Source organism: Lithobates pipiens, unplaced genomic scaffold (assembly GCF_037356315.1).
Source record: "Lithobates pipiens isolate NorthernLeopardFrog02 unplaced genomic scaffold, aLitPip1_a1.2 Scaffold_8, whole genome shotgun sequence".
In the NCBI taxonomy this organism is placed as follows: Eukaryota; Metazoa; Chordata; class Amphibia; order Anura; family Ranidae; genus Lithobates; species Lithobates pipiens.
In genome coordinates this window covers 402965095-402980271 of record NW_027507903.1, presented here as the reverse complement: position 1 = coordinate 402980271, position 15177 = coordinate 402965095, and the positions used below count along the sequence as shown (strand labels likewise).

At 38.5% G+C, this 15177-nt stretch overlaps 1 protein-coding gene across 2 annotated transcripts in view; it reads left to right on the top strand.

Annotated features, from left to right (window-relative positions):
* Positions 1-560: 560 nt before the first annotated feature.
* Positions 561-15177, top strand: part of GABRA1 (gamma-aminobutyric acid type A receptor subunit alpha1) — a 355042-nt gene continuing 340425 nt past the window's right edge. Inside the window, exons 1-2 of one of the 2 annotated variants that reach the window (XM_077474085.1) lie at positions 561-759; positions 2556-2644. In XM_077474085.1, coding sequence (XP_077330211.1) covers positions 2571-2644 — 74 coding nt within the window. In that variant the 5' untranslated portion in view covers positions 561-759; positions 2556-2570. Of the gene's footprint in view, positions 760-829; positions 1219-2555; positions 2645-15177 lie in introns of those variants that run through there. The other variant, XM_077474084.1, reaches the window with a different exon arrangement.

Sequence of the window (15177 nt, the reverse complement as noted above, 5' to 3'; positions counted from 1 at the left end):
ACTTGGAAGTGCGGTCGCTGTAGATCTGAGGGGAAGATAACCCCCATGGACTTTGAAATACATATGGCCACTTGAACATCCAAGAGTTCCATTTCCACGGTGCTGAAAGATGATTCTGTCCACTCTACAGGACCGAGCAAACAGTTCATTAAAAACCACTCCTGTCAAGCAACAGATCAAATGGTCAAATGGCCAGTCCTCAAAATATGTACACCCCCCCAAGCCCAAAAAAACACACTGATCCCCCCTCATCCAGCGCAAGGGATTAAAAGACGACAGCAACACAAGTTAAATCATGTTGCCTATAAAAATGGGCGTATCGGTCTATAGATGAGAGATTGGTACCACCTTCCATTCTAAAATAAAATCTCCCTGGCATGAAGTCACAGCTTATTTCACATCCGGTTTACCCCGGGACTGTCTTGAAATAAAGAAAAAAAAAGAATAATAAAAAAAAAGCATTGTTGTAGCCGTGATCTCCAAACTAGGAAGGAATTTAAGGGAGGGGGGGGGGTTGATTCTCAAGGAGGGAGCTAGCGATGCGCTTGTGATTGCTTCTGCTGCTGGATGAGTGAGAGGCAGGGCCGTGCAGAACTCCCAGCCTCAGCCACTCTCTCTGCTTTCCCTGGCTCTCTCCAAGTCACTTTCACAAGACTGGATTATACAAGCAACCACCTCTCTTTCTCCCACTCCTGTGTTTTTTTTTTTTTTTTTTTCCTCCTTCCTCTTCCCTCTCTCCGAGCATCAATCGTCTCCTAGGTAAGGGCTCTGCCTAAATGTCACCACTTAGCATCCTGTATCGCCTGATGTACATTTGGTCCATTTCTCCTCTCTTAACATGCAAACACTGAAGCTGTGACCATTTTTCTCCTCTCACTTTGGAAATCCGCAGCGATCGATGGCAGGTTTAGAAGATCAGTTGTGTTGTGTTTTGTTTTTAGGGACAGGCTGAACGGCTCCGCAGGACTTAAAGGGTGGAGAACAAAAAGAGGGAAAAAAAAAAAAAAAAGCTTTTCATAGGGAAGTTAATGTGGGGGTTTTTTGCTCATCTACAAGTCTAAACGACTTAGTCGACTGATAGAAGCTCTGCATTTTTTTTTTGTGTCTGTAATTCTCAGAGACAGAGATATTGTTTTGTAGCAGCCATCCAAAAAAAAAAAAAAAAAAAAAAAAACCCAGTAGTAATATTGAAGGAATTGGAGGATAATGAGATTTAAGGTAAGCTTGTGCTGGCTGAAATGGTGGTATTTAATTTCTAAGAAAGACAAGATTCCAGGAAGACAGGGATAGTTTAGCAGAGCAGCAGATGTGTGTATTTCAGTGCGTACTACAAGGAGATAGTCAGATTGTGCATGCTTTTTTTTTTTACATCCTATGTACACCATTCATCTACATCTTGCAGCGTTACATGATTAAACCTCACACACGTTTATCACCAAGAACCTTCAGCATGTGCGATCACAATGGAGGCTGCATGTGTTCAATCTCATTTTATTTCCCCCCCCCCCCCCTCTCTCGTCTGTGTTTTTAGCCCAGTGTTTACATGAGAGTGATGCAAACTGCGTTTCTATTGATTTCAATTGCACAAGGAATGTGGGGGAATGACTGTATGTGTGCTTGTTTATTTTATTCTACTAGTGAGGTGCTACTAGCACCCTTAAAATAAATGGTTGAAAGTAGCATGAATGGGGCTTGGTTATAGCTGCGTTGCTCAAGGCTAACAGACACTCTCTGCCAACAGAACTTTCAGATAGATCACAATGGCAATGGTTTAAGTAGACCTGGAAACTTAGTGCTGATGGAGTTTGGCTTTGGATAGAATGGAGATAGCCGAGAACATGGGAGGCACACAGAATAATAATTAAAAAAAATATATATATAGAAGCTCTACCGCAAGCTTAGGAGTTGCTAACACATCTGGGGTACTGCATATGTGTGTGTGTGTGTTGTTTTTAATTTTCCTGATACATTATTTTTTTAATCTTAAAAGAGATGGTGTATCAGAGCATGAAACTCCCATGTAACAGATGGGGTATTAAAATAATGAGATTAAACAGCAGCCCTTGGAATCACATGGAGTTTGACATGAGAGCTCTGCTGTTTGAAAAGCTTCAACTAACAAGCATGGAAATGCATTCCTAAAACCGCATTGAGGCAAAGTTCTTATATGATGTCTTTCAAGAATATAGATAGCTGACTCATTTCATCAACAATTAGAGCCGAGTTTACTCAGAAAAAGCTGACACATTTTTTTTTTTTGGCTGCCAATACTATGAGCAATACCCACATTGGTTTACGTATATTCACGTTACATGCAAGGACTGGAGTCTTGCAGCAACATAAAACTATAGAACTTTATTATTATTTATATTATATATAAATAAATAATATATATAATATATAAATTATTATTATATATTTTTATTTATTTTGGTCAACAAATCTTTTTTTTTTTATAATTATGCATTTAATTTTATAGTCGACACAGAAAAAAAAAAAAAAAAAACTTTATTCAATCAAGTTTGCCTCTAAACTGTGCTTATGTTTTCCCATAGACTCAAGGAATTGCAATGAGGAGGAAAACCATCTTGTTTGATTGTCTTTGGGCCTGGACAGTTATTTTAAACACGTTAACAGAAATAAGGTGAGTAGAATTTACTAACGTGTCCTATTGCCTGTTATGAGCTACTTGCAAGAGGGATGTTTGCGCTTTTTTTTCTTGATTCGCCTTTGTACCAATAACATGGTGACCCTTTCCCTAGGAAACATCAACTTAATGAACCAGTTTGCTTCTTAACCCATTATTTTTCCCTCTCCATTATGACCCGTCCTGAACCTTAATGCATTATGTATATGAATAATGAAGTGCATGTGGATTGGAAGTCTATTAACACAAATGAATGTCTTGGAGACTGAGATGTAAGCCAGGCCACAATACTTGACCATAGATAAAACAAGCATTCTACCTGTTTCATTCACACAATCAAAAAAGCTCAAAATAAATTCAATTCATTTTGCAAATGAAACAATTCACTTTAAGAAAGTGGTAGATAAATGCAGTGTCAGCCAGAAATGTGATTCCGATATAGAAATAAATCAAAGTGTAGGGTAGGGGAGTTGTGGCCTATAGACTTTTTTTTTTTTTCGGGGGGGGAGGGGGTTCCAGAGTGCTTATGCAAAATCATTTTGGATGTGAATTTAAACTTTTTGGCTTTTTGGGGTATAAGTTCAGATAAGTACTGCTATGTAATGCTGTAATGTTAAGGGTGAGAGGTTGTAACAATAAATGAGGGGCCTGCAAATCAACAAGGTGTCAGCAATAGCATTGTGATGACCGAGTTTAAATTTAATCTGTTCACTCCTCCAGGCAACAAAATCATGAGCATTATCACTGCCAGAGGGCCTGGAGCATATATTATTTAGCTGATGTTTGCCTGTCAGTCAAATAAAAAAGAAAGAAAGAAAACAGGGTTATTAAAATGTGTACAACTTATGGCAACAGAAATAGAATACGTACACATAATAATAAATAATTTACAGAATAGCTTTTATTTGCTCCTGCTTTATGAAGATGGCCTTAAACGATCACAGAGCAAACAGCATCATTTGCTGTTTCCCATAGCAAAAAGCAAGCTTTTAGCAGTTTACTGTGTTGAACTAATTAAAGCTGATTTCTCATTGGTTGCTTTGAACTATTATATTGTACAAAATTGTTGTTCATACCATATTACTATATCTTATATATCAAAACTTTAACTTATGTAAAGGACATTACTCTGACTGGTAGGACAGCTCTTGACATCAATCATTAAAACAAAAAAATGTGTCATCTAGAATATTCTTTTTACAATTTTTTGTCTGTGTCGTCATTTTAGTTTGGAGCTGGTTACTTTTTTATGATTAGGAACTAGTTACGCATATATGGATGTATTTTGAGTTGCTGATCTATCTATCTATCTATCTATCTATCTATCTATCTATCTATCTATCTATCTATCTATCTATCCAACAAAAACATACATGACTTTAGACGATCAGCCAATGTTAAACATTTATGTCTAAGCCTTATGGAAAGTAAAAAATACACGCCAATATGATGATGACCTGTAGATGGAGTCAGTGCACAGTGTTTTAGGGTGAGGATACAGAATACTGTGTATACACATTAAACAGTGAATAAGGTAGACAAATAACATATGAATATTCAGCAATACTAAGATGATCTGTACTTATACCTTACCAAACTTACTTTTTTTATTATTTATCAGTTTTGATTTCTAGACTTCTTTTGGTAGTTTGTGTTGGTGGGCTTATTAACTAAGTAAAGAATTTAGACTTACAGTATGCCAACATGATAAAGAGCATAAAGTGCAGTAATACCTAGCAGCCAATCAACAATCACTTCTCCTTGTTCTTTAAAGTAAAAACTGATTGGTTGGTAGGGGTTGCAGGACTTTTTTTTAGGTCACATTGTTTTTTTAAATTATTATGCTCTCTTAATTTATCACAGTGTGTGTGTGTGTGTGTGTGTGTGTGTGTGTGTGTGTGTGTGTGTGTAGTGTGTGTGTGTATTGTACCACAGTTAATATTGTCCTTATATGAATTGTTAAGATACAGTAGAGATACAATTTCTGCAAAATATTTACATTTTCCTTTTATATATATTTTAAACAGCTTCTTTGGGTGTTATTTTTCAACACATAGGATTTTGATTTATTAGTATGAATGAAAAATAAATAAATTAAAAATAAATAAATAAATAAATATATATGTATGTGTGTGTATATATATATATATATATATATATATATATATATATATATATATATATATATATATATATATATATATATATATATATATATATATATATATATGTGTATAGATATATATATATATATATATATATATATATATATATATATATATATATATATATATATATATACATAGAGATTTAGTTTTTTTAATAGTATGAATGAACAACAAACAACAATGAACAACGATATATATATATATATATATATATATATATATATATATATATATATATATATATATATATATTTATTTTTTTTTCATTCATACTAATTAATCAAAATCCTATGTGTTGAAAAATAACACCCAAAGAAGCTGTTTAAATATATACACATGTAAATATTTTGCAGCCAAGAAATGGCATCTCTACTGTATCTTAACAATTCATATAAGGACAATATTAACTGTGGTACAATTCAATTTGTCTCCAAATAAATTCATTGCTATTTGATCAGGGAATACAGCTTAAATTCTGAAGCCAAGAACCCTATTAAGGCTATAATTATTGCTTATCACAAATTTTCAGCTCATGTTGTTTCTCATCCATCATTTTCTATCTGTGAGTGCTTTCCCTGCCCATGCAGGCTGCATCTCCTATTCATTCAGACCACAGCCACTAAGGTGTTTTTGTAACTGACATTCACCTTAATCTTGATGCCCTTCTAGTCTCCTTGGGAATTATGCGCACATCAGTTTGCAACCAGACAATAGTACTACTTCTGTAGAATAGTTGTAATCCAGAAACCCATAAAAAAAATAAAAACAAACAAACAAACAACAGAAATAACCATAAAGTGTATCTAGTAAAATGCAACGGGGTGTACAAGTTTACATAGCTATTTTGTTAACTAGATTGTTATAATAACAAGCAGATACAATAGCTAACAGATTTTTCATGATGTTTCTGGACGTGTAGGTCTTGTTTACAACACGACACGTGTTAAGGCGTTTTACATTAACATACATTTCAGATGCATCGCATTTAAAAGGCTGAATTTCAGATGACTCGAATGGCAAAATGCAGGTCAATGCAACTTAATGCAACTAGATGAAACTAGAATTACTTCCTTCCAATGCACTGCAATGAAATGTGTTAGATTGCTTTCAGTAGAGCCTATTCACACTATTTTCTCATGGTCGTGTATTTGTCCGCAATGGAAACTGCAGAAAAATGAAAGACAGAACATCTGGTGTGAATGAGCCCATTTAGCGGATATACATTTAAAATACCCCAGATAGTATATGAAGTACAGGTAGGGCTGCATGCACCATAGGGGCACTAGTGGGCAGGTGCCCAGGACAGCAGTGTAATGGGGCAGTACCAGAGCCTCAACATTTTCAAACATAATATAAAAGTTTCTTGTTATATTGATTTCTTCTTCAATCCACCTCTGGACATGTGTGGCTGAATTCAGCAAAAAAATGTAGGGGGGAGGGAGTGTAGAGAATATTGAAATAAGCTGGAAAGTTCACTAGCTCAGGAAATAAAAAATAAAAAAAGCTCTCCTGTTTCTCGTTTGGTTGTCTGAAAAGTTCTGCATTATAAACACACAGCATGGTGCCTCCAACAACACAGTCTAGTAGAAACTTTTAGCAAAACAATCACATGAGCGGAGGCAGAGCTTGCACAAAGGAACCTTATAATTTAGATGTGCGAATGACTTCATGTCAAAACATTGCTTTGGGTGCAAGGAGTGCATTACAAGCACCAATTATGGGGTGGAGAGTATTTGTTGACACTGCTTCCTTCTATACTTCTTTTAGGGTGGAGATTTTCAGTTGTTCCTGTCCAATAGCTACTTAGACTGGGCTTTAGTTAAAGTTTTGTTACTTTTTTTTTCAATCTGTATGGTACTTACTGTGCATTGAAGTGAGAAGTGTCCCTTGAGAAGTGCCCCCCCCCAATATATCCGTGAAATGGCATTCTACCAGTGCTGCAGGGGTTAATGTGAGCCATTGGACCTGTCATAGGCACTCTTTAAGAAAAAAGACTAAAGCAGGGTAAACAGGGATTGAAAATGAACTCTCAGGCCATGTTTACCATTGACTAATCAAAAAAACAGCCGGTGTTCTATCAAAAAGTGTCCGGCCATCGAATAGTGTCCGCCCCCTACTGCGCAGGTGCAGCGCTTGCACAGTACAGAGGAGAAGGAGACTCTGAAAGTCTCTGAAGAGTCCAGGTTGAAGCCCCACCATCCAAGTGGAAATACGGTTGCTCATAGTAACAGGGCCCCTCACAGGCTCGCTTCGCTGGCCACGCTTCGGGCATGGCCCCGCTTTGCTCGGATATTTTTTATTCTAACTCTATGTCCACTTGGATGGTGGGGCTTGAACCTGGACTCACTGCGCAGGCACCATTTATCTTCGGAGATGTTCAGCTTCTCCTTGTCCTCCCTACTGCGCAAGCGCAGTACAGGGTGGACACTATCCGATGGGGGACACTATTTGATACATCACCGGCTTCTGACGGTCATGGTCATGCTGGAAAATGAGTATTCAATCAGCCAATGGCTGCAGCACTGATTAGTGTAGTCTGATGGAGGAGGGGGGTATCCCCCCTGTCAGAGTACAATAGCTCAGTGGGAGAGATCACAGCATCATACATTGTTTGTGTTGATGCAGGGATCTGTCAGTTTTTTTTTTCGATCAACCTGCTGGCTCCTAGCTTGTAATATCACAGTGATATCAAGTAGCAGCTAGACCTCCTTCATGCTTGGCTAACTAGTATTGAGAAATGTGGGATACTACTCTCATTTCCGCTTGACACAAATTGGGCTTGAAATGAAGGAGCTGTTCATTGTTTGACTCCACTTCTATATTATAGATTTACATTATATCTGTTTGTAAACATTGGATTTTTGAAGTTAAATGGGAGCAGCAATACTTCTCTCGCCCAGGAGCCATTTGGTGAATATGTCCATTACTGCTCCCAGTGTGCATAGACCAACAAACATTTTTTGTAAAAAGCATCGTCCTTATTTCTATTTTAAAGGAAAGATAAAACATTAGAGTAGAAAGTTAGGCCCTATTATACCTTATTAAAGTGGAGGGCCACCCAAAAAAAAAAACATTAATAAAAAATAAATAAATAAATAAATAAATAAATAAATTCACTTACCTAAAACGCTGTTGCTAGGCAGTCTTCCTAATCTGCCTCTTCCTATTCCACGGTGCTTCCTCCTCTTCGGTGAGGGGCCCCCGTTGCCTTCTGGGACATGTGTTGTCCCTGAAAACAATGGGGCCATTCACAAAGCACCGCACGACTTGCACATGGGCAGTAGGAAACGGGCAGTGAAGCCGCAAGGCACCACTGACTGTTTCCCTTCGTTAGGATGGAGGTGCTGGCATCGCGGGATTGTTGGACAGGTAAGTGTCCTTATTAAAAGTCAGCAGCTACAGTGTTTGTAGCTGATGACTTTAAAAAAAAAATATGTATTGGTCCGGATATGCCCCTTTAAGTGAATGTAAAGTTTTTTTTTGTAAATAACAAACAAGTCAAACTTGCCTGCTCTGTACAATGGTTTTGCACAGAGCAGCCCTGATCCTAGTCTTCTTAGATCCCCCTCTGTCACTTCTGGCTCCCCCTGCTAACTACCCCCGAAGCAAGCTACTTGATTTGGTGGCACTTGTGTTGGCTCCCTCCTAAGCTGGCTCTGTGTACCCATTGACACATAGAGTGCAGCTTGGCCCTGCCCCTGCTTCCTCCTCACTGGCTGTGATTGACAGCAGCAGGATCCAATGGTTGCTGCTGCTGTGTCTGAGCCTATGAGGAGGGAGAGAGCAGAGAGAGGAGAGAGTGGAGAGAGATGCTGTTCTTGTGCATTGCTGGATCTCAATCAGGCTCAGGCAAGTATAAGGGGGGGGGGGGGGCTGAAGGGGTATCTGCATACTGAAATTTTTTCAATTTAATGCTTTAGGGTAAAAAATATTCAGCATTTAGAACCACTTTTAATGCTTTCTACTAAGTGTAAGCCCTTGTACACACGGACGGTCATTCCGATGGAAAATGTCCGATCGGACTGTGTTGTCGGATAATTCCACTGTGTGTGGGCTCCATCGGATTGTTTCCGTCGGAATATCCGACGGACAAAATTTTAGAGCTGGGCTATAAAATTTTCTGACAACATGATCCAATCGGGCTTTGTCCGATTGTGTGTAGAGAATTCCGATCGGACAAAGTGCCACGCATGCTCAGATCAAATTCCTAGACCAAAGCTATTGGCTACTAGGCTGAACGTAGCCCCCTCGGACCGAAATAACATCATCACGTTACGTACGATCAGATTTTCCGACAACTTTGTCCGACCGTGTGTATGCAACACAAGTTTCGGACAAAATCTGTCGGACAAAATCCGACGGATTTTGTTGTTGGAATGTCCAACCGTGTGTACAAGGGCTAGCACTTATGTTATATGCCGCTGATTGCAAGCCCTGTATTCTAGTTTATGGGTGGTTCCTTGGTTTTTACAGTGCAATGGAGCCCCCCTAAAGCCACCCTTCTATGCACTTGCCATGGAGAGGAATACAAGCTGGCGTGAGGACACTGCCTGTGCCCACATGCACAGGTAGCTCACACATAGGAGACATTCCTTCTGCTCCTCCTCAAAGACAGCCTCTGGAGTTGCTGTCAGCTATTGCTTTGGAGGAGGAGCAGAGGCATGCTTTGAGTATGTTGTCCTCTTGAACTGGTAGTGCATGTCACGCAAGCAACATCCTCACATTGGCCATTTTTAATGTGCTGTTTTAAATGTATTGATTATTAATTATTGAACTGCCCTTGATCATGTGTGATCATAAATGGACCAGTATTTGTATGGATTTCTTCACTAATGTTTAGCTATCAGAGCTATTCTCTAACTTTGAACTGGGGGGTAGAATGTTAAGTCTCCAAGTCCCATATCAATTAGGCTTGTGCAATTCGTTTCGTAACGAATCGAAATTTGGCCGAATTTTGCATCTTTCGGACATTCGGATGCATCCAAATGTCCGAATTAAAAAATAACGAATTACAACGAATACGAAAGAAATATAACGAATTAATTTGAATGAATTCGACATGATTCGGTAATTCTTTAAAGATCTAATGAAACAAAAGGTCAGCTCAAAGTAAATCTTATAGTCCAATCAACTAATTAATTTTGTGCTGGAGGATGGATTACTGGCAAAGTGCATTCCCGAGAACTGAGTTAGAAGGGTGTTGTATTGTATTTGAGCCGAGGAGAAGAGACGTTGTCATTGTGTGTGTTAAAAGATTCAATAAACAAACGACTTTCCAAACTAGGAATCATTATCACGAATGTCTATACATACATAAATAGCAAATTTCAACGAATACGAATGAATGAAATCGACGACACTCTACGAATAATAATGAATTATCCGACTACGTATTAACGTAACATAACGAATATAACAGAACGAAATGATGTATTTTACGAATGACAACGAACCAAAACTAAATGAAATTTTCCGTTGTGCACAAGTCTAATATCAATAACTCAACCAGGGTGGCCCACAGTTCCTTTGCTATGAGGGCCCATGACAAGTTTTGGCAGGCAAGTGATTGTGTGATTGTGATAATGCCCATACATATGAAATGATTTTCTACTTTTCATCATTTGTCAGTGAACATTATATGATGGGTGCAAATAATTATTGGCTGAACAGTTTGGCTGAAAGGATTAGTTGCTAAGGTTACATTGTCCTGGCAGAATGTGAACTGTTCCCCTTCTATAAGGCCAGCACTTTGCAAATCGTTGTCATATATGTTTGTGTATCTTTTGTCTATGAAGATCTTAAGAATCAAATGGAAGAAGCAGTAATTTATTGTATTTAGATCTAATGAAGCTTGTACATACTATACTGATTATTTGAAATGTGTAGATTACATCCAAGGGAATAAAGGAAAAAAAAAATAGAAAGAAAAAATGTCCTTACCATTGAATGTCACATCTCATCACTTAAAGTTACTTTTTGTTTTGCCAATGCAGTGCACAGCAAAGGGTCACATAACATCAACCCCTCTGGGTATGGGTGTAACTTACTCCCACTCGCCCATGTGACAGTGATAGATGATTTGTGATTGGTCCATCACTGTCATATGCAGCCGAGGCAGGACACCAAAGTCCTGTGTAAGCCCTGGCAAGACAGTTTAGAACTTGCACAGAGCTTTCTTTCCCTTAACTTGGTGGCTGTAAAGAATGGCTGTTCACTTTGCAAAGTGAAAATGTTCACTAAATAAATAAGTGAAGTTGTGTTAATTTTTTTTTCCATTTCTCTTGCACACATTTGGGTAGTCGAGGTTAATGCAGATTTACATTTTTTTAATAAGCCCAATCAACATTCACCTTGGAAAATGACCAGTCACTACACCTTGAATAAATCTGGGATTGTTGACCTTGGAAAGTGAATGGTATCTTTAAGTTCTTTAAGTGCTTTAAGTAAAATTAAATCATTCCAAATTAGTTATTCAAAATTTCCCTTGCACATAAATGGAAGTCAGTGCGAAAACAGCTTCCGTTTATTTACTAAGCCAAGTGAACTTTCACTTTACAACATTAATATTAACTTTGCCAAGTTAACAGCATTAGCACTCAATTACATAGCAACACTGTTGGGTGGCACAGTGGTGTAGTGGTTAGCACTCTCACTTAGCAGTAAAAAGGGTTGCTGGTTTGAATCCCAACCATGACACTACCTGCCTGGAGTTTGCATGTTCTCCCTGTGCCTGCGTGGGTTTTCTCCGGGTACTCCAGTTTCCTCCCACAATCCAAAGACATGCAGGTAGGTTAATTGACTTCTGTCCAAAATTGGCCCTAGTATATGAACAGGACTCCATGTGTGGGATCCTTGAGGGTAGGGACCAATGTGAGTGTGCAATGTACAGGGATAGGGAAAATTGTAGACACTCACTCAGGATGGACTGGTGTCTTTATTGAACCTTACAAACTATGAAACTGACCCATTATGTGCACATTCTCAGTATGCTAATAAATGCACAGATCAACTACTTTTTCTTACTCGTTAAAAGAAAGGGACATAAAGTACTGAACCCCCAAATTTCAGGAACCCCATAGAAGCTACATGAAGTGCTTTGATGCTGTTTTTGTCATTGCTGAAACAAATAGATTTGCAGAAATTTAACTGTAGATCAATTTACCCATCTGTACATATTATCTGCTTGTAAAGTCAAAGTGCCCTAGTACTGGAATTGCAGCAATGTAATTGTGGATTAGTATGTCCATCTGTACATATTATTTGCTTGTAAGGTCAAAGGGCCCTAGTACTGGAATTGCAGCAATGTAATTGGGGATTAGTATGTCCATCTGTACATATTATCTGCTTGTAAAGTCAAAGTGCCCTAGTAATGAATTACACACAAGGATAACATTTCCACACAGTCTTACACACTGCTGACCTGGGGTTACCATGCAGAAAAACAGGAGGTCAGAAAGTGTCCTTATGCCTATGAAAGCCAAAGAAGCCATCTGTCATTTTGGAACATCAAAAAATAAAAGTAATTTGTCGTTTTTTTCTAATTTTATCACCTTTGTATTATTATTATTATTATTATTATTATTACTTTTTTGTGCTGTGCTATAAATAAGAATATTTCAAGATAACTTCTGATCTATTAGATCTATTCCCGTCTTTAATTGATCTTTGTACCGTGATGTTTTTGAAGTTTACAGATTAGAAGCTTCTCTAATACTGTCATATGCATTTTGCATTTGTTGTTAATAGATGTTAGGATTTGTACCATAAAATGAGTATGCAGATAAATACATGATTTTCAGAAATTAGTATTTTAAATATTGTTTTCTTGAAATGGTACCTGTGGACATTAATAACAGTGGGGGAGATTTACTAAAACTGGTGCACTCAGAATCTGGTGAAGCTGTGCATGGTAGCCAATCAACTTCTAACTTCAGCTCGTCAGTTAAGCTTTGACAAATAACACATGGGGGTGATTTACGAAAGGCAAATCCACTTTGCACTGCAAGTGCACTTGGAAGTGCACTCACTGTAAATCTGAGGGGTAGATCTGAAATTAAGGGAAGCTCTGCTGATTTTATCACCCAATCATGTACAAACGAAAATGCTGTTTTTTATTTTCCTTGCATGTCCCCTCGGATCTACAGCAACTGCAATTCCAAGTGCACTTGTAGTGCAAAGTGGATTTGCCTTTAGTAAATAACCCTCATGGAATCTGATTGGTTTCTATGCAGAGCTGCACCAGATTTTGCACGCTTTATTAAATAACCCCCACTGTAAACTAGCACAAAGATCTGCTCAATGCAGAGAAAGTGTTGGTTTACAAGGTTGTTAATGTGCAAATATTTGCTTATTAAGGAATTTAAGCTTATTCAAAATGTACAAAATACTGAATGTTAAAGGCATTGAATTATGCACTGCAATAAACATGATGGTCTGGAAAGGAACCTGCATGTCTTCTAGGTTTATATGTACACATGTATACTGTACATGCTCATTACAGATATAGACTTTGCTTCCTACTTTTCTCTGCTACCCAATGCTTACCCTGCTCCCTCTTACAATATACAACATTTGTGACTTTATTAAAGAAAAAGAAAGAAAAGATAAACTGTGTGGATACTGTTGGATCACAGGCCCACATGTGTGCACAAATGTTTACCCACATGGACCTATCTGGCTGACTGTACAGTGATATTTTATATCGCCCAGTTTGCTGTGCAAAGCAATCAAATAATTATGTCATTATGCTTTCGATCTCTAAAACCTGAACTACAAGATGCACAAACTAAAAATATTTAGAAAAGTAACCTAAAACAAATAATATAACTGGCCTAGGGCTCGACAAATCTTAGGTTCCAGGTTGCCACGGCAACTATAAATTGCATCCTGGTGCCTGGGCTTTTGTCAGTCCATTCACTATTGGTCTAAATAATGTGTCCGTCTGAAACCTGGATACAATATTCAGACAGGAATGTGGCTCGGAGCGGGGCCTGATGAGATGGGTGAGGAGGAGGCGGAGGTGGCAGCAGACACTGCTGAAGAAGATGCACAGGACATGCAGGAGGACACATGGGGAATGGGAAATTGCATTACTGTCCCCATATACTGCATTCTGCACCCCATATTCTGCACCCTTCTCCTGCACCCTGCACCCCATGCCCTGCATTCTGAACATTATATCCTTCCCCTGCACCCCATGTCCTGCATTTTGCCCCTTGCACCTCACTTTTCTTCTGAATTCTGCACTACTTGTCTTTCATTCTACACACTGCACGCCTTTCCTGCACCCTGCACCTTTATACCACACTTCCTGTTCTGGCACTGATGCATGCATTCCACATCGAATTTGGGGTTTTGGATTTGTGTGGACACTCTGCCCTCCTCTTTTGGCATCCTTCTTTGGTACCCTTTCCCTATTGTCCTGGCACCTTGCCCCCCCCCCCTTTCTCCTCCTGGCATTGATGCATTCAACTCACTATTTCTAATTTGGGGTATTGCATAATTTGCACCCCTTCCCCCTTTTGGCACCACTGAATGCATGTCTTCAGTAGCTTAAATTTGGTGTTTTGCATTAATGCATGGGCCTGGCACCCGGCCCCCTCTCCTGGCACCCTGCCCCACCTATCCTGGCACTGCATGTTTTCTACATTTCCATCACAGGCTTTTTAAATGATCTATGGACCTTTCTCCTGTCCTGGCATTGTATGTTGATATGATATGTGATTCTGTGGGCCCCTGTCCAGGTACTGTATGTATTGATCTGTGGGACCCTGTCCTGGCCCTTTGAGTAATGATCTGTGGGCCCCTGTCCTGGTATTGTATGTATTTATCTATGGGCTGCCCCTGTCTTGGTACTGTATGTATTGATCTATGCCCCCCCCCCCCCCCCGGTACTGTATAAAGGCTTTCCATATCTCCTCTCTCCCATGGTATATAGCTCTGAGTCCAGGCACTAGATATATCCCATATCCCATCTGTATTGTATAGAATAATGTGTAATATTTCCTCTATGCATTGTGTTCTATTTCTGGGATTTATTTATATGAAATATGTCTGTTTTTAGTGCTTATGCTTCTACTTATTGTGGATTATATCAGTCATTGATCAGTATGGATGTTCTGTGTATACATACAGTATATTGTGCAGTGTTAACATACAAACTGATAAATTGTTTTCAATCATGTTCTGTTATTAGATTTACATTGTGTCGATTGTGCTGGATTATCAGGGTGATCAGTACAATGTAGATTTTGTGTATATGCTTTGTTGACATTAGGCAATATTGTTGTACAATCTCCTGTATATTTATTTTTCTCCAGTGTTGGATATACATTGATGTTCTGGACTTCTTATATCATTATG